Genomic DNA, 25,598 nt, shown 5'->3' with positions numbered 1-25,598 from the left:
TGGGGAGAGGGACGCCTGGAACGCCCTGCTTAACCTGCTGCCCCCGCGACCCGGCCCCGGATAAGCGGACGAGATTGGATGGATGGATGTTTCTTAGTAAAGAGAACAGTAAGGAGACCCAGTTAAAATGTATAAATATATGTAGGCCTATACATAAATAAGTAATAAATAATTGATGAATAACTAAATGAAAGTTGATAGAGCTGATAAATATAATTATTCAATTAAACACATTATAATTAAATAGGGCATACATTTATATGATTAATTAATTTCTAAATGTTCCTTTCCTTTATTCTTCCTTATATCTATTTTTACTGTAAAATAGTCAACTTTTTATGTGATAAAAACAGAAACCCCATTTTTCAGCTTCGTGAGGAGCATTTTGTGGCGTCTTCTCTTCTTTTTGTTGTTTTCTTTTTCAACACAAACCACTGCACACACAAAAATGCATGGTAGGTAAAAACTGCTAAAAGAATCTAGTTGTAGTCTTGTAAATAGTGACCCTGAAAAGATTGACAGTCTTTGTAGAATCTCAGTGTGAGACTAGAAACTTTAAACGCTTGTATTTAGATGTGGGCTGGTAGTTTTCCAGCAGTCCAAATCTTTTCTTCTCATTCTTCTGGTGTGTAGGTAGCATTAAAGATTCTCACCCTGCGTGTGTGTCACACTGGATGCCGGTCGGGATGATACCATTTGCTAAGCGGGGGTGTTTTCATTTTCGTCCTTAACATATACATTTAAACCACAAACTACGGAGTTTGTTTTGGACATTATTTAAGCTTTTCAAAGACGAACAACATTTTTTGAATAACAACATTTCTTACTGCAAGTTTTAGGGGTGCTAAAAACCCCTAAAAATGGGCTCAGCACCCCTCGCCCATGCTACATTGTATCCGTTCACGATTAAAACCGGTTTGAAACATATATGGTTTGAAACTGCTGAAAAAGGGCATGCGGAAAACCCCGCTGCGAAACTCCCCGCCTCCTGCCTCTTTATAAAGCCCGTGAGTGGTTCACCAGAAGAAACGCCACTCAGACAGAGAGAGCTGCTTCAATCATCGGACAGACTTCTGGACATCATGGACCTGAAGCAGACCTGTTGGACCTTTTGGAGATTTATTTTCATCATCGGTAAGTTGAGGTTTATCAATAATCCTGCCAGTTCCTTCAATGTGTACATTAAAAAATAGATATTTTTTAAACGTATTACTTATATCCGTAGTTTTAGTCTCAATTATGAGATAAAAAGTCATACACATGAGATTAAAAGTCTAAATTATAAGATTTAAAAAAAAAAAAAATCATAAATATGAGACGAAAAGTCTAAATTATGAGATGAGAAGTCATAAATGTGAGATAAAAAGTCTAAATTATAAGATACAAATTCATAAATATAAGATAAAACGTCATAAATGTGAGATAAAAAAGTAATTATTATGAAATAAAGTCATAAATATGAGATGAAAAGTCTAAATTATAAGATAAAATGACATAAATATGAGATAAAAAGTCTAAAGTATACAATAAAAAGTCATAGATATGAGATAAAGAGTCATACATATGAGATTAAAAGTCTAAATTATAAAATAAAAAAAATCATAAATATGAGACGAAAAGTCTAAATTATGAGATGAGAAGTCATAAATGTGAGATAAAAAGTCTAAATTATAAGATACAAATTCATAAATATAATCTAAAATGTCATAAATGTGAGATAAAAAAGTAATTATTATGAAATAAAGTCATAAATATGAGATGAAAAGTCTAAATTATAAGATAGAATGTCATAAATATGAGATTAAAAAGTCTAAAGTATAAGATAAAAAGTCATAGATATGAGATAAAAAGTCATACATATGAGATTAAAAGTCTAAATTATAAAATAAAAAAAATCATAAATATGAGACGAAAAGTCTAAATTATGAGATGAGAAGTCATAAATGTGAGATAAAAAGTCTAAATTATAAGATACAAATTCATAAATATAAGCTAAAATGTCATAAATGTGAGATAAAAAAGTAATTATTATGAAATAAAGTCATAAATATGAGATGAAAAGTCTAAATTATAAGATAGAATGTCATAAATATGAGATTAAAAAGTCTAAAGTATAAGATAAAAAGTCATAGATATGAGATAAAGAGTCATACATATGAGATTAAAAGTCTAAATTATGAGATTTAAAAAAAAATCATAAATATGAGACGAAAAGTCTAAATTATGAGATGAAAAGTCATAAATGTGAGATAAAAAAGTAATTATTATGAAATAAAGTCATAAATATGAGATAAAAAGTCTAAATTATAAGATAATATGACATAAATGAGATAAAAGTCTAAAGTATAAGATAAAAAGTCATAGATATGAGATAAATAATCTAAATTTGGAGGAAAAAAAGTCATAAATACATAAATATCTTTTTTCCAACAGACCTGTTGGACCTTGGACAAATAAAGTTCCAAATTACCAATAATCCTGCCAGTTCCTTCAATCTGTACATTAAAAGAATAGATTTTTTAAACGTATTACTTATTATGCGGACTTGCCCCTTTTATTATGCAATGTTATATATTAGTCTGTTTTCATCAGTCATGGTTATTAGTAGTAGTAGTTCGCGATTATGAGATAAAAAGTTTTAATTATGATATATAATGTCCCAATTATGAGACAACTTGATAAATAGTAGTTATTATGGGATGCAAAGACCTAATTGTGTGATAAATAGTCAAAAGTTTTGATTCTGGATTAAATAGTCGTTATTATGAAAAAGAAAGTCCTAAATATGTGATAAATAGTCCTTATCATGAGATAAAAAGTCCTAATTATGTGATAAATAGTCGAAATTATGAGCTACAAAGTTTTAATTCTGTAATAAATAGTCGTTTTATGAAAATAAAGTCCTAATCATGTGATAAAAAGTCGCTATTATAAGATAAAAAGTTATAATTATGTGATAAATAGTCGTTTTTATGAAAAGAAGAAGTCGTCATTATGAGCTAAAGGTGTTATTATGTAATAAATGCTCGTTATTATGTAAAAGAAAGTCCTAATTATGTGATAAATAGTCGAAATTATGAGCTACAAAGTTTTAATTCTGTAATAAATAGTCGCTTCATGAAAATAAAGTCCTAATCATGCGATAAAAAGTCTTAATTATGTGTTAAATAGTCGAAATTATGAGCTACAAAGTTTTAATTCTGTAATAAATAGTCGTCTTATGACAATAAAGTCCTAATTATGTGATAAATAGTCGAAATTATGAGCTACAAAGTTTTAATTCTGTAATAAATAGTCGTTTTATGAAAATAAAGTCCTAATCATGTGATAAAAAGCTACTTATTTCGCTATTATGAGATAAAAAGTTATAATTATGTGATAAATAGTCGTTTTTATGAAAAGAAGAAGTCGTTATTATGAGCTAAAGGTGTTATTATGTAATAAATGCTCGTTATTATGTAAAAGAAAGTCCTAATTATGTGTTAAATAGTCGAAATTATGAGCTACAAAGTTTTAATTCTGTAATAAATAGTCGTCTTATGACAATAAAGTCCTAATTATGTGATAAATAGTCGAAATTATGAGCTACAAAGTTTTAATTCTGTAATAAATAGTCGTTTTATGAAAATAAAGTCCTAATCATGTGATAAAAAGCTACTTATTTCGCTATTATGAGATAAAAAGTTATAATTATGTGATAAATAGTCGTTTTTATGAAAAGAAGAAGTCGTTATTATGAGCTAAAGGTGTTATTATGTAATAAATACTCGTTATTATGTAAAAGAAAGTCCTAATTATGTGATAAATAGTCGAAATTATGAGCTACAAAGTTTTAATTCTGTAATAAATAGTCGTCTTATGACAATAAAGTCCTAATCATGCGATAAAAAGTCGAAATTATGAGCTTGTTACTATGTAATAAATAGTCGTTAGTCGTTATTATGATGTGTAAAGTCCCAATTTATGTGATAAGTAGTCGAAATAATTCAATTATTATTGAGTCAAAATAACGAGATACATTTTAAATGACTAGATTAAAAATCAAAATTACCAGTTAAAATTCTTTATTAGGACATCAAGTCATAATGAAGTGACAGTGATTTAAAAAAAAAAAAAAAAAAAAAAAAAAAAAAGTTGTGTGGAGCTGTGGCGGCTCCAGGGCTGATATCCTCCCGGCAAAGTGAACTCTCCAGGCGGCGCAGAGAGAGGCGGAGCACCGTTAGAGTCAGACCGCCGCTCCGCTGCTCGGCTCATTCTCTGTTACCAGTGTAGCACAAACGGTTAGAGCTAAGCAGGCTAACTAGCATTAGCTCGACTAGCCGCCAGCTAACGTTAGCTAGCGTCTGTGCCCCCAGATCTGATATATATCCTCCCGGCAAAGTGAACTCTCCAGGCGGCGCAGAGTGAGGCGGAGGACCGTTAGTGTCTTTTGGCTCATTATCCGTAACCAAGCGAGCTAACTAACTTACTAGCATTAGCTCAACTAGCCGCTAGCTGGCTAATGCTGCGTTCGTACCAAGTTGGAAATTCTGACTTCCGAGGTAAATGCGTTTCATTGCTCAACCCCGGAAAACATGGCCGGCCACAGCAAGTTGATGGTTGTTTGGAGTATTACACCTTATAGACTAATGTAGTTTAAATATGGGACAAACTATAATACTTTTTTTTTTTTTTACACTTTTACTGCTTTTTCGTCCCTACTACCCTCACACAAACTCTTTAATTAACAGAGTGGGAGTGCAAATACCACTACAAAGTAATCCTACACTTTTAGTAAAACAAATGCTAAATTAAACGACACATAACTGACTAAATGTTGAAGATAAAGTGACTGTTTTCCACGCATTTCCGGGCTGCTTGGCTCCTACCCCAATTCCCGAGTCAGAATCCCGAGTTCAAGGGCCGTTCTATTGCACTTTTCCGACTCGGAAGTCGGATCTTTCCGAGTTCCGAGTGCAATCGAACGCAGCATAACTCTTGTGACTGTGGGCGTCCCGGACCCGGGTTCGAATCCGGCCTGAGGTCCATTTGCCGCATGTCCTCCCCTCTGTCTCCCCCTTTCTTCTTCTTCTTCTTTTCTTCTTCTTTGTGTTGTTTTATGGCGGTTGACAAACAACTTTTTGGTGTATAACCGCCACCTACTGATATGGAGTGTGGACCGGGACTTTACACATTCCTGAGTTTAACTAAATAATAATAAAATAATAATAATAAAAAAATAAAAAATAAAAAAAAGAGAAAGTACATAAATTATATTCTCTCTATTAATCTTGTTCTCCTAAGATACGTCTCCCCCTTTCTATCTATTAATTTCAATAAAGCATGAAAAATGCCACAAAAAAACCCCTCTTGTGACTGCAGAGCTGATGAAATCCTCAGCCAATCACAGCACAATATATGGCCTACGTCATTCTGGGGGGCGTATATATACAGTCGATGCTGAAGAAGCAAGCAAGCAAACTGTCTTCCGATAATTCAGCCAGCAGTCAGAAGAGACACACGCGGAACTTAGTAGGCTACAAGACGACCTCATGAATCAGAAGATGATATTTAAGAAGCTTTCGGCGCTTTTGTCGATCGGTGAGTTAATTTTGATTTGTGTGTTGTTTTCTAAACTAAATAGCTCAAACCAAACTCCGGTATAAAGTGATGTGATTTAAGAATCAGCTGTCGGAATGTTACTAGATCACTCAAACAGTAAACTGGAATAAAAAGACACTTTGAAAATATAGTTGCATGAATAGAATATCATGAAAGAAATTAAAACAATGAGTATTAAACGTTTTTTTTTAATTGTTGGGTGCATAGAAGTAGTATTAAGTACTACGAGTAGTAGTAGTAGTAAAAATTTAAATAGAATATAATAATAATCTAGCTATAAAAAGAACTGTATCCGGAAGAAAACTAAAAATCTAGAGTAAAATCACTAGAGTGTGTACTGGTTTAGTCCCGTGCCTCTGGGGGGTTTCCACCTGCAGAGCGAACTGTCGCTCTACACGCCCCAAGATATTAATAATAAACATTATTGTTTATTTACTGTTTTATTGGACATCTGACTTTTTTACGGAATTGACATACATCAAAATTTTTACCGCAATAACTTAAATATTGTGGTTTTAAGTAGGATGTTTATGAATTTATTACATGCTTATTATAAGCCTTTAAAAAGTCGGTAAATGCAGGTAAAATGCAGGTAAATCGCTCCATAAAACAGAGTGAAACTGTATCAGATATTCCTGTGAAATGTCTCCGTTTCATATTCCGGGAAAGGGAGGAGTAGAGGTGTCTGTGTTTGGGGCTTTCCATAGATCTCAAGACCAGAGATGGTCCATTTATTCACTGTATATCACATCAGGTGCACGGTGGTGTTCTAAAATCAGCGAAATTAGTTATTGGAGTCTGGCTGCTGCTTTGGTCTGAGTGCTAAATGCGTAAAACATGAACACACAGACGGGTTAAACATATTAAACACATGTTGTTTTTGATTCAGTGTGACTTGAACTCTGTGGGGGTGTCATTATATCTGATATCTATTGTAAATAAACGCACATAAAGCCGCTTAGAAACTACTGAAATAAGACGCTGCAGAACTTGCCTGAGAATTGTCGTGATTTTACGTTTTCTCTTGTATGAAAGTTATTCAGTGACAGTTTTCTCTACATCCGCGGGTTCACTGCACACATAAGCTGCTGATGGGTAATTCGGCTGACTTTAAATGGCGATACAGCACGCACACACACACACACACACACACACACACACACACACACACCACAAAGAATTATGGGAGCTGTAGTAGCAGCAGTAATTTAAGGTGTCAGGGTAAATTATTTGTGTGTATTCTCATCGTCTTATCGTTTGTCTGTTGTGTCTTTATGGTTATTTTGCTTCTTTTTAGTGCAATTTTGTGACTTTTTATAGTCTTTCTTTGCATTTTTTTGAGTTGTTTTGCATCTTTTTTTTTGTCATTTTAAGACTCCTTGTAGTTATTTTGGCCTCTTTTCATAGTTGTGTTGTGACTTTTTATAGTCAGTTTGTTTCTTGTGTGTGTGTGACTGTGAGTGATGTAATATGGTGTGTGTGTGTGTGGGTGTTTATTTTCATAAACTAACTGGAGGTGACGAAGTGTAAAAAGAGACGAGGGAACCTGCCTCTGCAGGTTATTATAGACATCACTCATTCATGTTATGATGATACGCACACACACACACACACACACACACACACACACACACACACCAGAATGTCCATTCAGGATGACTTCATTATGATTTAATACTAATTATATCTAACTGTGTGATGAAATCTGTCTCAGACAGATGAACTGGTTTCCCAGAGAGCTGCAGGTGAAAGTTACAGTTCAGTTAGTGTCGTTTTCAATCTCGGCACGCCCTGTGAGGTAAACCAACACTGTGAGGTAAACCAACACTGTGAGGTAAACCAACACTAAGTACAGTAATCCAGGACCCACAACTACACAACAGCTACACAAACACACTGACACAGTAAACTATCATGTTAAAGTGGAAGTCAAACGAGCCATAAAGCTGCATGTGGTTACTGAAGGATCAGTGTGTTTTCACAAGCTCTGAGGACGCGTGGCTCGTATTGTTTCATCTGTGTGTGTGTGTGTGTGTGTGTTATTTATTTTTGCCCTACCAAGACTAACTGCAGTAACTACATTTTTGGTCGTAACTGAGTTCTAACTACAAATGAACTCCTTTATGTCTTTTTTTTTATCTTGTTACAAAGTTTTACATTGCAATTTTTTATTTTTTATTCTAGAGAAATTAAACTGTGATTCAGTGCAGCCTTGTATTTCTTCATTGTGTTGAATAGTGAAGACAAGAATAATAGAAATTAGAAATAATAGAAAGTTTATTTGATAGGGAAATTATTATCTAGATGGTAAATAAGTGAAAAAAAGTGAGATAAAATTATATATAGACTATAATATAACATTACTTCTAGTCTGAAATAGACTAATTTTGTGGCTTGTTTTGGTCATTTTGTGTCTTTTTTAAGTAATTTAGTTTTTTTTCTGTCATTTTGTCTTTTTTTTGGTCATTTGTGTCTTTTTTTGGTCATATGTGTCTTTTTTTTGGTAATTTTGTGTCTTTTTTGGTCATTTTGATACCGCCTCCTGCGGCCCCCAGGTAATTTGAGTTTGAGACCCCTGATCTATAACAACTCCAACATGTCTTTGTGCAGAATAACACAGTTATAATAACATAAATCAAACCACTAAAGCTGTTTGTTTGTTGTCTGCAGCTTTAAGCTTTTGAGTTTAAATGTTATTCTATGTTCTTTATTTCTTTTATCCTTGGTCTATGATAGTACAACATTTGAAATTGTGAGACATTTTTGTACACATTACCTGTAGCATCAGTAACATAGTAATACAAGTGTAGACAGAAACATTAGTATAAAGGGACGTGTCAATAACGACATAGCTAGGAAGAATGGCCATACAACAGATATTATATTGTATTATTGGAGACATTCGAAGGAGGGTGTTCAGTGTTTGTTATTCTATGTTTATCTTTTCCTTCATGAGTGTAAAACGAAAACAAAGAGGCTGTTGTCTGGTTGAAACGAAAAGGAAAGCTGGCTTTCCTTTTCCTTTCAACACACCAGCGTCTGGGGAATGTCCCGCGCTGCCGTGACTCATCAGAGAGGAATACCAGTAGTAACAATAACAGCAGTAGTAACAGGATACCAGTAGTAACCAGTAGAGTCTGAGGTCAAACCAGTTCAAGTCCTGAATAACTTCCTATGAAACATGATCCTGAAGTTATTAATGGAGGACGAGAACACAGGAACATGATCACATGATCATATGACTGTTAGAAACGTGTCTGTGTGTCTGTGTGTCTGTGTGTCTGTGTCTATGTGTGTGTGACACATGACATGAGTGTGAAATGTTTCTCCCAGTTTGGTTTCAGACTGTTCTTTCTGTTTATTTTCAGCTCTCCTACTTCCGGAGATGATTCTCTCCGCCGCCACCGGATCTGACCTGACCTGTGATGTCACCCGCTTGGCTGACGGGTTCGGGTTCCTCTACCAGCTGTCCCGACCGCTCCAGTCGCCCCAGTGCAGCACCTGCTGGGAGGACCTGAACGTAAGTCCCACACACTCCTCACTCATGAGAGGTAAAACCTAGTGAAACGTAGTAAAACGTTAGCCTGGGTATACCCAGACTGCCTTGCGCGCTCAAATTTAATTTCGAACCTCCAGACGGTCTGGCAACCAAGCCAGTTTCGTAGCCCTGTTTTAGGGATCCAATCACAGAGCGGGGAGGGACGGTGAGACGATGACGCGTACTACTCGGCACTTGGAAGCTTGTAGTTTTCCGGATCCAACATGGCTGCTGCAGACGCGAAACTCTCTTTAGCTGTAGATGGTGTTTTAAATAGTTTAGAGCGAAAGTTGAAAGGCGAAAGGTCTCTCGGCGGCTCCGCTGAGATCACCGGCGTTATGGTAGCGGGGCTATTAGCGTCGCTAGCGGCTATTAGCGCCACTCGCGGCTAATAGCTATTAGCGTCGCTAGCGGCTAATAGCCCCGCTACCGCGGACAGCGGAGCCCCCAGAGACCCGCAGCAGCTTGTTTGTTGCCCATAAAATCAGTGGATGTGTGTGGCTGAATGACATGAGGGGGAATAAAGCGTGAAAATAAATAATCTTGCAGAAAGCGAGAACTGGAGAAGCAAAGCAGCAGCAACACTCTCTCACAGACACACACACAACAAACATCCATCTCTGTTGCTCTACTACGTCATCTGGTATAACTGATCTGATTGGCTAAGAGCTACCTACAGACGCTTTGATAGACATTCTAAGCGCCCAATAAACGGCTCCGGAGGATCGTAAACCACGCCTCCTCACAGACACAAAATCACTAAAAAAAGGCACAAAATCACCAAGAAAAGACACAAAATTACTAAAAAAAAAGACAGAAAACTATTAAAAAAAGACACATTATTTAAAGAAAGACACAAAAGAACCATAAAAAAAATAACAGGTAAAGTGCCATTCATATAAAACTCACATTAAACTTTCATATCAAGGTGGGGGCCACAAAGTATCGTCACGAGGGCCACAATTGGCCCGCGGGCCGCAAGTTCGAGACCCATGCTTTAGAGTGAAACAGAGCAGGAAGTAGGGGAGGGGTTAGGGGCGGGGCTACAGCATGATTGACATGTTGTTACCAAAGTATTAAAACTCTCCCTTGATCTGATTGATTCCAGGCCTTGTCCTGAAAACCTTTTATATTTTCTAAATAAATATATTTAAACTGTTACTAAACCGTCTAAAAATGAGGAGTGTTTCTACTGCTTATGTTGTTCTAATTGACATGTTTCTAATATAGATAAAGATAGATATACTTAACAAAAATATAAAGGCAAATGTCAAATATTGATGCCAACTGCATGCAAAACGGATCATTTTTTGCACAAAAGTGTAACTACGTGAAGGGTAATCCTGTGTTTTTATTGGCTAAAACACAAACACATTGCATGCATGAACTAGTTTTGCAAGAAATCACAGTGAAAAAACCATAAGAATCATGATGCAACATGTGCAGCAACCTCTCTGAACATTTAAATGATCTAACAACCTGCTGGTAGGTCCAGTAGGTTGTTATCAGCTGATGAAACGGCCAGTTGCTCAAAGGTTAGTGAGTTAAAATGCTGCCGTTTTGTTTGGTTTACGCTGCAAAACTATTTCTCTAAGACGAGGGCAAAATATGTCCTGATCAGGGAAATAAATGCACGTTAATACCACACGTGTAAAGGGTAACTAAAATGTGCAAAATATGCAAATTATAGTGCAAAGTATGAGGATGGTGCAAAGGTAATATACTTAACAGAAATATAAACGCCCCATGTCAAATATTGATGCCAACTGATCATTTTTTGCACAAAAAGTGTAACTACGTGAAGAGTAATCCTGTGTTTTTATTGGCTAAAACACAAACACATTGCATGCATAAACTAGTTTTGCAAGAAATCACAGTGAAAAAAATAGAATCATGATGCAACATGTGCAGCAACCTCTCTGAACATTTAAATGATGCAAATAACCTGCTGGTAGGTCCAGTAGGTTGTTATCAGCTGATGAACGACCAGTTGCTCAAAGGCTACACTGTTTGGGGGTAAGAAGAACAACCTTCATACCAGATTCAGCTCCAACATCACACACCTAACTACTTAAACAACAAACAAACTGGGAATATTGAATGAGGGAACTCTGCAGGGGATTCCCTGGATTTCGGTCCAACCGGCCGGATCAGATATTCAGGAATGTGACGAGCATTTTTCTTTTATTGGCTAAAACACAAACACATTGCATGCATGAACTAGTTTTGCAAGAAATCACAGTGATAAAAATATAAGAATCATGATGCAACATGTGCAGCAACCTCTCTAAATATTTAAATGATCTAACAACCTGCTGGTAGGTCCAGTAGGTTGTTATCAGCTGATGAAACGGCCAGTTGCTCAAAGGTTAGTGAGTTAAAAAGCTGCCGTTTTGTTCTCTTAGACGAGGGCAAAATACGTCCTGATCAGGGAAATAAATGCACGTTAATACCACACGTGTAAAGGGTAACTAAAATGTGCAAAAATATGCAAATTATAGTGCAAAGTATGAGGACGGTGCAAAGGTAATATACTGACAAAAATTATTATAAAATGAATATTATAAAACAAAAATATAAAGGCTCCATGTCAGATATTGGAGTTAACAACTCTCAGTGAACATTTGCTGACTTTTACTTGGACAAAAGGATTATTTCTCTTGAGTTGTGTAACATTTCAGTCCATATCTCTGTCAGGGAGTATTTGCTCAGTGATGCAGTGATTTCACTCAGTACATGGGTCAGGTTGTGGAGAAAGATTTGAGCGGGAAATCCCTTCAGGCAATATTGTAGCGAATATAACACAGCTGAGCAGAAGTGATAGTGCTGCGTTCACTGTGTGACACATCTGTGACTTTATATAGTGGAACTGATCAGAAAGTGTTACTCGAAAGCTTCGTCTCCATTCAATATGAGAGTTTCAGCTCTGTGTGTGGGTGTGTACCAAATTAGATAGAGAAATGCAAAGAGGAAACCTTTACATTTAAGTTATCTAACTCCAACAGTAACCTCTCACCTATTTCTCTGCGCAGATCGTTTGATGGGGAATGATGAGCAGATGTCAAAGTTCTTAGTTTTTACATTTTATTACAATACGACAAGAAATGTGCAGTTTACAGAGTCTCTGGGTTCAAACTTCACGTCGGAGATTTGGAGAATTGGAGACAGATATTTTGCAATGTCTGTAAATAAAAGATGAAAGCCACGATAAAAAGTGCATTAAGTGGACAAAAAGAAGACAAAAAGATGGTAATAACAATAATAATAATGGTAATATGAGTCTTATGAGTTTTTCTGCCTGTACAAACACTTTATAGCAGGGGTCTCAAACTCAAATTACCTGACCAAAAAAAGATGGCCAAAAAAAGACACAAAATTACCAAAAAAAAGACACAAAATTACCAAAAAAAAAAAGACACAAAATTACTAAAATAAAAGACACAAAATGACCAAAAATGACCAAAAGAAGACACAAAATGACCAAAAGAAGACACAAAATGACCCAAAAAGACACAAAATGACCCAAAATGACCAAAAAAAGACACAAAATGACCCCAAAAAGACACAAAATGACCAAAAAAGACACAAAATGACCAAAAGAAGACACAAAACGCCCAAAGAAGACACAAAATGACCAAAAGAAGACACAGAATTACACAAAAAAGACACAAAACGACCAAAAAAGACACAAAATGACCAAAAGAAGACACAAAAAAAAAGATAAAAAAAGATACAAAATGACCAAAAGAAGACACAGAATTACACAAAAAAGACACAAAATGACCAAAAAAGACACAAAATGACCAAAAGAAGACACAAAATGACCAAAAGAAGACACAAAATGACCCAAAAAGACACAAAATGACCAAAAAAAGACACAAAATGACCAAAAGAAGACACAGAATTACACAAAAAAGACACAGAATTACACAAAAAAGACACAAAACGACCAAAAAAGACACAAAATGACCAAAAGAAGACACAAAAAAAAAGATAAAAAAAGATACAAAATGACCAAAAGAAGACACAGAATTACACAAAAAAGACACAAAATGACCAAAAAAGACACAAAATGACCAAAAGACACAAAATGACCCAAAAAGACACAAAATGACCAAAAAAAGACACAAAATGACCAAAAGAAGACACAGAATTACACAAAAAAGACACAAAATGACCAAAAGAAGACACAAAATGACCCAAAAAGACACAAAATGACCAAAAAAAAGACACAAAATGACCAAAAGAAGACACAGAATTACACAAAAAAGACACAAAATGACCAAAAAAGACACAAAATGACCAAAAAAGACACAAAAAGACCAAAAAAGACACAAAATGACCAAAAGAAGACACAAAATGACTAAAAGAAGACACAGAATTACACAAAAAAGACACAAAATGACCAAAAAAGACACAAAATGACCAAAAGAAGACACAAAATGACCCAAAAAAGATACAAAATGACCAAAAGAAGACACAGAATTACACAAAAAAGACACAAAATGACCAAAAGAAGACACAGAATTACACAAAAAAGACACAAAATGACCAAAAAAGACACAAAAAGACCAAAAAAGACACAAAATGACCAAAAGAAGACACAAAATGACCAAAAAAAGACACACAATTACAAAAACAGTAAGTTTGGTCAGTCTGGTAGCTTGTCCCTCTGGTAGCTTCACTACTGTAGCTTGTTGTGGTGTGATGTCATTGCTTCCTGCAGAGCTCTTCACTTACACCGCCTCATTAGTCACAGTCATCTTTTATTGCTTGTTAAATCAACACATGTGACTGAGAGTTATGTTGCTGAACAAGCATTAACAAGACCTGGGAGGGTACGAGGCGGGGTGTGTGTGTGTGTGTGTGTGTGTGTGTGTGTGTGTGTGTGTGTGTTCTCTCTAACTTCCTCTACTCTGCCTGCCCGTCTTCTGCTAACAAAGACAGTGGAAACTACCTGCCACTCCACTGTGATGAAACCAGGTTCAGGATCTGTGGAAAACCCAGACGGACCACTGGAGCTCTGATACAACAAACTGATAAAAAGACTTCACTTAGTGACAGAAGGGCTTCAACCCCACAGCTGCATCTCAATTCAAAAAGGGGAAATAACACATCATCTTAGACCAGGGGTCTCAAACTCGTGGCCCGCGGGCCAATTGCGGCCCTCGTGATGATATTCTGTGGCCCCCACCTTGATATGAAAGTTTAATGTGAGTTTTATTTGAATGGCACTTTACCGTGTTGTGTGTGGAAGGTCCCTTTAATTACTTTTTTGGTAATTTTGTGTCTTTTTTTTAGTAATTATGTGTCTTTTTGGGGTCATTTTGTGTCTTTTTTGGGCCATTTTGTGTCTTTTTTTTTAAGTCATTTTGTGTCTTTTTAAGTAATTATGTCTTTTCTGGGCGATTTTGTGTATTTTTTGTGTCTTTTTTAGTAATTATGTGTCTTTTTGGGGTCATTTTGTGTCTTTTTGGGTAACTTTGTGTCTTTTTTGGGTCAATTTCTGTCTTTTTTGTGTCTTTTTTAAGTAATTATGTGTCTTTTTTAAGTCATTTTGTTTTTTTTAAAAGTAGTTTTGTGTTTTTTTCAGTCATTTGGTGTCTTTTTTTAGTAATTTGGTGTCTTTTTTTGTCATTTTGTGTCTTTAAGTAATTTTGTTTTTTTTTCTGTCATTTTGTGTCTTTTTTTTTTTAGTAATTGTGATACTGCCTCCAGCGGCCCCCAGGTAATTTGAGTTTGAGACCCCTGTTCTCTGCTGATAAAATTAAAAAAAAAAAAAAAAAACTATTAATTTGCATCTATGAATTCTAATTTGTATCATATTTGATACATCAGGTCTTTTTTTTCCAATTTGTTGCTCACTGTTTTTCTTGAACTGACAAAAACATATAAAACCTATTTTTTTTTTTTTATCATATTAAGACTTTGACTTAACTTTTAACACTTTCCTCAAACATACAAAATCATTTTTTTTCCATATAACACAACATCAAACATCTGCTGATATGAGGTCTTCATTTTTGAGATAGAAGTCTCAAAAACGTTTGTATCAAATCTGATACACTTGGCTTTATAGGGTTAAGAACAAACCATCATAATAGATTTAATAATCCGCCTGTCTGTTTATCTTTCAGAACAACGTTATCGCTCGGGACTCTAACTTTAACGGGACTCTGGTCAACAACCTGACGGAGAGCTCCATCACCATGAAGAGCTGCTGGGACTACCTGCACTTCATAAAGGACAACCTACAGTGTTCGGGGGTAAGAAGAACAACCTTCATACCAGATTCAGCTCCAACATCACACACCTAACTACTTAAACTACAGACAAACTGAATATTGAATGAGGGAATGAGGAAACTCTTTCTGTCCAACCGACTGGATCAGATATTCAGGAATGTGACTAGCATGTTAGCATGCTAGCATGCTAGCACTGCCAAATGAGGCCAAGCTGGTGTCTGATTTCTGTCGTTCTAAGACATGTTGGAGTTGTTCCCACTTCTAGCCATGATTGTGCTGACTCATAGATTTTATTTACTGCACGTAACGGTGTGTTCAGACCGGACGCGTAGCGAATATTTCGCACGACAAGATTACATACAAAGTCAATGCAAACATGCGAATAGACGCAAATTTTTGCCGGCGGCGCGAATCGCGGGTTTCGCACGACGCGATTGACGCGAATGTCGCGGCGCGAATGAAACAACGCGAATTCGCGTGAGTTCAATAAATTCAACTTTGCCGAAATATTCGCGTGACGCTGTGTCGGGACAGCCTATCAGCATTGAGATTCTGGACGACAGTGACATCATGCATCCCGGGAACCCGCCTATTCCGGAAAAATGGAGGAGAAACTTATTGTTGCGGTCTGTGGGCTTCCCGAGCTTTTTGACACATCATCACCCTCCTACCGCAACCGCAAACTCTCCGTGCTGAGTGTGCCTCCGGATGATGTCACTCACCCAGACACGACGGCGTGTTTTCCGACGTATCTCGGACTTCCAGAGCAGGTACAGGGACGCTATGCTTGTCATGGTTGATGACAGAATGAAATGGAGGGAATTATTTGGCGCTAAATAGTCTCTTGGGCGAAAATTCGTGAGTTATTTACTTGCGCGAGTGACGTGAGTAAATTCAACTACTCGCATGAGTAACGCGACGCGAAAATTCGCTACGCGTCCGGTCTGAACACTCCGTAAAGGAGACAGGGAGGAAAATGTAAAAAGAAACAGCTTGTTGGAGTTGAGAGGGTTAAAGTGTGACTATGAGGGGCCTTCAGGGACATACAGGAGTGTTCAGTATAATAGCAGTCCAATGTGACCAACCAGATTAATCCAGGTTTTTAGTATATTTTTATTGCTCCATGGTAAACAAGGTACCAGTAGGTGCAGTAGATTCTCACCAGTTGGTTGACTCCATCCACACAGATGTGAAGCAGTTATAAAAAACTGGTCATACAACTAAATATTAGATTAGTGATCACAGGATTGATAAATCCTAGAAACAAAAAAGTTTGCACAAAATAGTTTTGTGTTTGTAAAGTCAACGGCAGACACTGCTACATTTTTGAACACACCCCTTTCAACTAATTGCCCAATTGCACAGCCTTAAGAGCTGCATATCACCAATGCTGGTCTGGTTGGTTTACTGAGAATCTACTGCACCTACTGGTACCTTGTTTACCATGTAGCAATAAAAATATACTAAAACGCAGTAACGCAGCAGCTTCTGTTAAATGATCGGAGAGCTCCTGGGACGACATGTGAGCTCCAAAGCCGTTCCACTTCCTCTTCCAGGCCGCCTTCCTTTTAACCTGAAACACCTTCCGGTTACACTAAAACACCTTCCGGTTATACTAAAACACTTCCAGTTAAACTAAAACACCTTCCGGTTACACTGAAACACCTTCCGGTTACACTGAAACACCTTCCGGTTACACTGAAATCTCAGTTGTATTTGTAAGAGAGTTTCAGTAATGTGTGTGAGAACACAACATTTCACTTGTAATTGTGTGAGGTTTTTACTATAGTGTGTGAATGTATTTTGTTTTAAATGTGTGTGTGAATGTTAAATCTGAATTATGTCCCTTACGGCCCTTCATAGTGCTCCACAGCATGTTTAATCACTTTACTGAGTACCAGTTGAACAGTTTCCACTCTGATTTTCAGCACTAATCTCTCTCTGTGTTTCTCTTTCTTGTCTTCAGAGCTGGGAGGAAGCTCACTGCAGAGGTGAGAGCTGCATGAGTTGCAACACAACTTTATTAATATTTTTCCTCTTTCTGCCACACAGCTATGAATGATTCACGCTGCTCATGCTGCGGTTTAACAGAAAGTCCAAAGACATTAATGTGTCAGCGGAGCTAAATGTCGAGAACAAAGCAGCTTTACTGGCAAAGTTATGTAGTCCACTATCTGACTATCTGAATCTGTTTTGACAGCGATCTCACAGTAGTTAAATAGAAAAAGAGAAACAGAGAAACAGAACAAACGGAGCAACAAGTTTCCTTTCAGAGGCTGCAGCAGGCCCAATGTTAAGGCTGTAGAAAAGAGACTGAAAACTAGAGACATTTAGAAACTACAGACCAATGCACACAATAATTAATGATAAAAATTATAACAATAAAGGAAAGAAACACTCAAGAGTTATAAGTAAAACCAAGTCAGATAAATCTAGATTACAAGACAAAACAAGATTAGATAATAATGATATAAATGCAATAAAAACTAGAAAAAAATGGCTGAAGACAAACTAATTGAATCAAAAAGAGGAAGAAAATGGCAGAAAAAGAGAAAAATGTTGTATAATTGTAGCAGACTGTCGTTAACATTTAGCTTTGATGACGCAACAATAATGTTTTAGTGTTTTTAAAAGTGGAAAAATATGTAATAAACTTGTGTTAAATGATAATTTCTTTAAAGAGTGGGAAGCCTGATTGTCTTTTGCCAGATATTTAAGCACTTTGCATGAAAACTTTGAGCTGACTAAAGCCCCGTTTTGTAAATAATAATGAAAACTACAACAATATTCATGTCTTCATCTGACACATTTGCTGGTTTTGTTTTTTTAGTGAACTGCACCCTTCTGCAGGAGGAGGATCCTCCTCTGAGCACTGGTGAGTCTCTCCACACGTTTCCGCTTAAATTCACTTCAGTTTGTGGTTTTTTATCCTCGCCTGCAGTCTATTAAAAGAGATTAACTGTGTGAGTCAACCACAGCTCAACCACAGGAGAGATTTCTGTGTAACAGCCTGTCATCTGGATGTTACTTACACTTGTTCTCGTAATGAGATACTGCCTGGCTTCAGATCAACACGAGATAGAAAACAGTGTAGAAAAACAGTAAAGTAAACTAGAAAATTTCCTCTGGGGAAATTTTGAAAGGGCCACGGGGGCTACTGCCGGTGTGTGTACACTATGATGAGATTCTTCAGAGATTTCAAACTATGCCCTTTAACCTCAAAATGTGTGTGTGTGTGTGTGTGTGTGTGTGTGTGTGTGTGTGTAGCTGTAATCACATCAAAGATCAAAGGCAATCAACAGAATTAACTGACACCTGTTCCGGCAGAATGACAGCAGAGGTGGACAGACTGGAATTTCTGGCCTCGAACAGAAAGCATTTTTGGCAAAACCATAATACCTATCATTGATCCGACTTCACTTTGAGCGTCCTGAGTTCTTCCTGAACGTCTACATATGTTGTTTTTTTTTTAGAAAAATGAAAAAATAGCTTTGTTAGAGCGATCTAAAAAAACTTTTAAATCTCCCTTGTTAAGAAATCTTCCTGCGTTTTTAATATGGGAGCCAATGAGGCTGTTGATGCGTGTTGGTGGTGCATCTCTGCGTCCTACGCCCAAACTATAACTCTGACAGCTTTACCAGAGGATTGTGAGGGAGAAGACACATTTTCCTACGTTTCTATGTATAAATTATTTCTGTAGAGTGGAATTTGCTGCCTGAAGCGCAGTTTTCAAATTTATTTTTTGACAGTTTTTTCTCTCCCTCTACACTCTGGCGATGATGTCACACACTGTGACATGAACATTCCGTGCAATACACACCCATTATAATCTCAGAATTTCTCCAAAAATGATCATGGTCATTGAACAGGGATTGATAAAAAACTATATGACCTATCGAAACGTGGATTAATACACCGAGACACAAGACTTGTGTCTACTGTTTAAAGTTTAAATGGAGTCTCTAGGTGAAATTATGCCAGAGGAGTAGACGTTTAAAAATCTCCAATTATTGTTCTTTTTTGCTCATTTTTTGTCGGCTGTCCCATTCATTTCAATGCAAAATTTTGGGCAGTTTTTCGCGACTTGCGTTGCGAAAAATTCGTATTCTGTAGAGAAAAGTAATAGCACACTGATCCCGATCAAACCGCACGTTTTGATATATAATTTGTCCTGCAACTCTTCAAGTTGTAGGACTAGTAGCGGGACGAAATTGCGTCCGGAAGAGGAATAAGAAAAAATCCACAGTATAACAGTAGTGCAGCACTGGTCCCTACAGATATTGCTGTATGGGACCAGTGCACGGTGCGATTGCCCCGAGGCCCTAACTATGTTATTATAATAGCACCTATGGACTTTACAACTAGAGCAGAATAGTACAAGTAGAACCTACAAAGAATAACTGAAGACACAATCAGGAGATGAAGTGAAACTGTAGTACAGTTTGTTTCACAGAACTTCCTGTTTAGGCTCTAAAAGACACTTTAAACGGTAAATAAATGATGTAAATACTGGAAGTGAAGTAGTTACGTAAAAAAACATGATGCACAAAACTTGAGGCACAGATTTGAATCACATGGTTTACGTTTTGTCCCCCCCTTCCAGTTATTGCAACTATTGCACTGTTGTCAGTATAATGTAGCAATTGTAACATTGTTGCAATTGTTGGGAATTTAGGATGCCTCTTCTATAAATAAATGATACCTTGCACGGGGCATAAAAAAAAGGCGTTATAAATGTTATCCTTCCCATAAGGATATCAAATATGTAAGGATCTCACCGTTCAAAAGTGTGGTTAGATGGTTACAGAATGATTGATAATTATCATCAATAATTATGAATTATAATAAATGATATGACTTGACTTACTCTAAGTCACCTCGAAAAGGGGGCACCACTCTGTAAAACAGAGAAAAGTTAGCCAATTCACCTAAATCAGTCTCATAAAGTTACTAAACTCTCAATTTGGAACACTGATTAATAATTAACTTAATAACTATAATCAAATTACCATATTTATATTTAGTAATGGTTGAAGGAATTTGGAATTCTTTTCATAGAAGAGGTTGACATATCGTTTACAGTGTACAACATGAAATAGACAACATTTATATATTCCAAAAAGATATTTATTCTAAATAAGCAAATAGAAGCAATAAAAGCACACATCTATGGAGTGTAGAGGTCTACAAAGTCTAATCTAAGATTATCTACAGCATGGGTCTCAAACTCGCGGCCCGCGGGCCAATTGTGGTCCTTGTGACAATATTTTGTGGCCCCCACCTTGATATGAAAGTTTAATGTGAGTTTTATATGAATGGCACTTTACAGTGTTGTGTGTGGAAGGTCCCTTTAATTACTTTTGGGGTAATTTTGTGTCTTTTTTTAATAATTTTGTGTCTATTTTGGTCATTTTGTTTCTTTTTGAAGTAATTTAGTTTTTTTCTGTCATTTTGTGTCTTTTTTTAATAATTTTGTGTCTTTATTAAAGTAATTTAGTGTTTTTTTCAGTCATTTTGTGTCTTTTTTGGTAATTTTGTGCCTTTTTTGGTCATTTTGTGTCTTTTTTAAGTAATTTAGGGTTTTTTTCTGTCTTTTTTTTGTTGTAATTTTGTGTCTTTTTTTGGTCATTTTGATACTGCCTCCAGCGGCCCCCAGGTAATTTGAGTTTGAGACCCCTGATCTTACAAAAGTGCTATGTGAGCTTCTACAAAGTGTGTGCTTGTGAGAAGCCAATTGAAAGTATATTGTGTGTTAATCAGTGTGTGACCAAATCAGAGAAGTTAGTGGAGTTAGTTTGCACGTATGTCTGTATAAAGCAAGATTACCATACAGCAGAAACACGCTGCTGAAGGTTTTACAGTCAGCAACAGGTCATGTGACCACTGACTCCAGTTTGAACATGTAAATGACAGTTGAAGCAGTATAAAATACTGATCTGTAGGAATCAGGAGTTGATGTTCTAACAATAGCACAGCCTTCTGGGCAGCACTTCGTACTGAAGTGATTGAGTAAATGTGCTGAAATGACGCTTTTGAACATCCCACGGCTTCAGAAGGAGTTTACAAAAAAAAAAAAGCAGAACTAAAGTTTCCTGTATCCTTTAGAGTGGAGCATCTCCTTTCAAAACCTGAAACTGTGAAATACTTTGTGACTGAGTAAGCAGAAAAATAAAAAATGCTGCACCCAGTTCTGAGCATTCTGTTTGTTTCCTGTTATTATCAGGAGGCAGTTGGTCTTCCAGTCTGTGATGTAACCCCCTCTCTCTCTCTGTGGTTTATGTTGAAGTCTGATGGGAAACCTGAGCTAGATTTATGAGAAGTGCACATGACAGCTGCGTGTTTATCACCAGATTCATCTTGTTATGTTTTTACCAGAATCACCGCCAGTCTCCAGATGTGAGAGTGACAGATGTTTAGTGTTGAGCATCACTCAGTCACCTTTTAGTCGACAAATTTAAATCTCAAACATCCTTGTAGAACCTGATAATGTAATAAAGTCCCGATAATGTAATAAAGTGCATTTCCCAATAATGTAATACACTTTTTTTTTACCAATAATGTAATAAAGTTTAACATTAATGGGAGGTTATTACATTATCAGGTTAGCCTTCATGTCCCAAGTCCTGATAATGTAATAATTCCCCAATATTGTAATAATTTAACAGCAGACCACCCATTACTTGGGTTCAAGTGGTGATACTGTGTATCAACTCTAGCTCCAGAGCTCTAGCGCCACCAACAGGTCAAAGTTGAATGTTTATTCACTTTTGACCCGTTTATCCATTTTCACAAAGGATGTATCACTGGAACCCTTGGGCCAATCCCAGCTCAATGCATCCTCAAGGGTGGTTTTCGGCCATATTGGATTTTCCGCCATCTTTGATTTGAACAAAAACCTTCCATTAATGTTATAATTTATTACATTATTGGTAAAAAAGTGTATTACATTATTGGGAAATGCACTTTATTACATTATTGGGAAGTTATTACATTATCAGGTTTTATTACATTTTCAATGGACTCAACCCAGATAATGTAATAAAAATCTGCACTTATTACATTATCGGGAATTTATTACATTATCAGGTTCTACAATCCATCAGAGTCACGCTGCCACTATCAGCCATGACTCATTGACTCAATGGTTGTTCAAAAGTCACACAAAATACAGTTTATAGCAGAAAGAAACTGTGAAAACAGGAAATATCGTCAGTTTGAGGCGACCAAAACTTGTGTTAAATGTTGATATTAGTGTCAGAATCTCTTTATTCTCCATGTGTCATTTAACCCATTAAGGCCTAAAACGCCTGGAAAAACTGCCTGTAAAACCTCTGGGCGGTTTTGAAAGAACCCCCTAAAACCTGAAGTTTTTCTGGAAATTCAACAGAAGATTTTTCAGCCTCTGTAGCAGATAGAAATTAAATTCAAAAAGTATTTGAGAGCTTATACCCGTGGCTTTCATGAGAAGTTGAGTTTGTTTGTCCAAACCTTCAATAAAGTTTTTTTTTAAATCAACAAACTCAGCAAATGTTACATTTTGACTGAATAAAAATCCTATGCATAATACTAATACATGCCCATTAGCAAGATGCAAACATGATATGACCACTGGAAGAACAAGACATAGTTCTCATTATCCTACTGTAATAAAAATAATAACAATTATCATAATAATAATAATAATAAATAATAATAATAATAATACATTTTATATATTGCACTTTTCAGGGTACTCAACAACGCATAAAGTAATATAAGACATAAACAGTCATGATTTCTTATATCATCATCACAAATCCCGGTCGATTGGTTCCGAGGGTTCAAAGTCCGGATCAGCAATAAAATGATCGGCGCTGTTTTCATCAGATCGCTTCCGTCACTTACTGCTGAGCTCCTCCGCTCATAGATATATTTATATATATATATATATATATATATATAGATATATATGCCTCCGCTATAGTCGTCTTCCTCCATGATTTATAAGTTCTGGAAAAGTCCCATGTTGCATTGCGACACTCCCACATGTATTCTGATGCATTTCATTGGCCAAGAGACCGAAAGTAGGTGGAAAAAACTACAAATACTACAAAACGGCGTATCCTCTGTCCCGGCCTTAATGGTAGAATAACACAACAGCGCCCCCGGTTGGTAGAAATGCGGTAATGCTTTCCTGGCTTAAATGGGTTAAAATAAACCAGATCCTGTTAAAAACATTAAATTCTCCTCAGAGACACTGAAGACATGATTGATTCTGCTGAGACCAACGGTCACGGGACAAATATTCTCTGAGAATCTGTTTACACAGAGCAGAGAGGAGAGGACAGGAGAGGCTGTTTACACAGAGCAGAGAGGAGAGGACAGGAGAGGCTGTTTACACAGAGCTGAGGGGAGAGGACAGGAGAGGCTGTTTACACAGAGCAGAGAGGAGAGGACAGGAGAGGCTGTTTACACAGAGCTGAGAGGAGAGGACAGGAGAGGCTGTTTACACAGAGCTGAGGGGAGAGGACAGGAGAGGCTGTTTACACAGAGCTGAGAGGAGAGGACAGGAGAGGCTGTTTACACAGAGCTGAGAGGAGAGGACAGGAGAGGCTGGAAAACATGACAATTCTTCAATTTGTGGAGAAAACTGGTTTTACAGCATTCAGGACAATTGTGGGCACCTGGAAAAGTTATTTTCAGAGAAATTCAACTTGTTTTTTCTTTTTTTCTGGTTTCTGTCTTTCTTACTGTTTCATTATTTATTCTGCACAAATACATGTTTGAGTTGTTCTGATTGTGTTGATTCCACAGAGCTGCAGAACTCATATCGTTTATATAGATTTTATATGTTGCAGAGAAACATGAGGACACAGAGAGGGAAAATGTGTAAAAAGTGCAAAAAAACAGACTGAAACTGACCTGCTTCCTCTGGTCTTTGTTTCCTCTCAGTGATCCCCACACACAGGACCTGCCTCTCTGAAAGCTGGTGTCCTCCTACACTCAACGTCTGCCTGGTTATCATCTTTGTCCTTCTTCTGATTGCCGGTATCTTCTTTGCTTTGTACCTCTGGAGACGCTTTAAGCTCAAGAGAGAAGAGTCTGCAGCAGGCACAGTTGCATACAGTCACCCAGAACAGATCCGAGTGGAGACGGGAGATGTTGGTGATCAGCGTAAAGATATCTTAAGATGAGTTGTGGAACAAAACCTGTGAAAAAAAGGAAAAAAAGTTCCTTAATAACCAGGAAAATGAAGTGTGTATGAAAAAGAACGAAACATAATCACCAAAAGTGCTCCAGAAACAAAAGAGATTAAATAGAAACATATATTATGGTATACGTTATAATATAATATATAAGTAAAGCGAGAGAAAGGTGAAACAAGTGATATACTCACATGATATTTTAACGCATGTCTATAATAATATTATATTATTTAAAAAGGACAACTTTTATGAGTTTAAGAAGAACCTTCCTGAACAAGATTTTCTTTAAACCAATAAAGAGAATCATGCTGTTTTTACTGATGTTCATAGAAAATTATCAGGATCTAAAGAAATAAAAGCATTTATTTTTTTAAGAGGGGGGCTTTTTAAGCACTTTTTTTTTTTCTGAATTTTGTGTTTTTCTGCTCATTTTAAACAAGCTCAAGCCAGGACAAACCGTTCAGAGGTTCAAAGCTCAGCACAGAGGAACCAAAAAGCTACTTTAAGTGTTTTAAGGGGACCAGAACTTCACAGAAAACCTGAGTCACGTGCTCAGACTCTCCTTGTGTGGCTGATCGCTCTCTCTGTATTTTACAGCCCAGTTTCAGGTGGATTTTGTTAGCTCTGGATAGAGCCAAGCTAGCCATTTTCCAGTCTTCATGCTAAGCTAAGCTAACCTGCAGCTTTATATTTAACACGTGCAGTGTCCGATCACACCAAAAGTAGCACAGTACTGAAAAATAAGAGATGCTGTAGCCATTGAGACGTAATGACTGTATACCCGCTAACATGCTACATAGCTAATAACATAATAGCATATTTAGCATGCCTGCTACCTGCTAATTAGAAATTAGAAATACGCTAGCCCCAAGCTTTGCATGTAGGAAATCATGCAAACTGTCATGTATTACTTCAGAAACACTCTGACCCAGATATCCAGCCACTAATCTGGATGATTCCACTGAAAATACAGATTTTGATCTGAATTTATGTTGCTGTAAAATGCCCCGGAAACACTTGAAATATGTT

The 25,598-nt window shown here is 36.7% G+C and overlaps 1 protein-coding gene across 2 annotated transcripts; it reads left to right on the top strand.

The window, feature by feature from the left end:
* The first annotated feature begins 1,050 nt into the window (after positions 1 to 1,050).
* On the top strand, positions 1,051 to 25,244 carry LOC131978127 (uncharacterized). Of its 2 annotated transcripts, none has more exons than XM_059341646.1 (6): positions 1,051 to 1,134; positions 8,970 to 9,121; positions 15,277 to 15,405; positions 17,351 to 17,375; positions 18,215 to 18,259; positions 24,316 to 25,244. In XM_059341646.1, the coding sequence occupies exons 1-6, from the start codon at positions 1,083 to 1,085 to the stop codon at positions 24,555 to 24,557; spliced, it is 645 nt and encodes a 214-aa protein (XP_059197629.1). In that variant the 5' UTR covers positions 1,051 to 1,082; the 3' UTR covers positions 24,558 to 25,244. The 2 variants fall into 2 exon arrangements, with proteins under 2 accessions (XP_059197629.1, XP_059197631.1); XM_059341648.1 differs by lacking the exon at positions 1,051 to 1,134 and adding an exon at positions 5,454 to 5,580.
* Positions 25,245 to 25,598: the final 354 nt, after the last annotated feature.

This window comes from Centropristis striata, chromosome 9 (genome assembly GCF_030273125.1).
Source record: "Centropristis striata isolate RG_2023a ecotype Rhode Island chromosome 9, C.striata_1.0, whole genome shotgun sequence".
Classification (NCBI taxonomy): Eukaryota; Metazoa; Chordata; class Actinopteri; order Perciformes; family Serranidae; genus Centropristis; species Centropristis striata.
This window is presented reverse-complemented; position numbering and strand designations above follow the sequence as displayed.

Excerpts from the sequence above, each read along its gene's own strand:
- LOC131978127 (XM_059341646.1), top strand. The coding sequence starts at position 1,083 with ATGGACCTGAAGCAGACCTGTTGGACCTTTTGGAGATTTATTTTCATC. Across the intron at positions 9,122-15,276 it reads CCTGCTGGGAGGACCTGAAC|AACAACGTTATCGCTCGGGA; the intron begins GTAAGTCCCACA and ends TTTATCTTTCAG. Across the intron at positions 18,260-24,315 it reads GGATCCTCCTCTGAGCACTG|TGATCCCCACACACAGGACC; the intron begins GTGAGTCTCTCC and ends GTTTCCTCTCAG.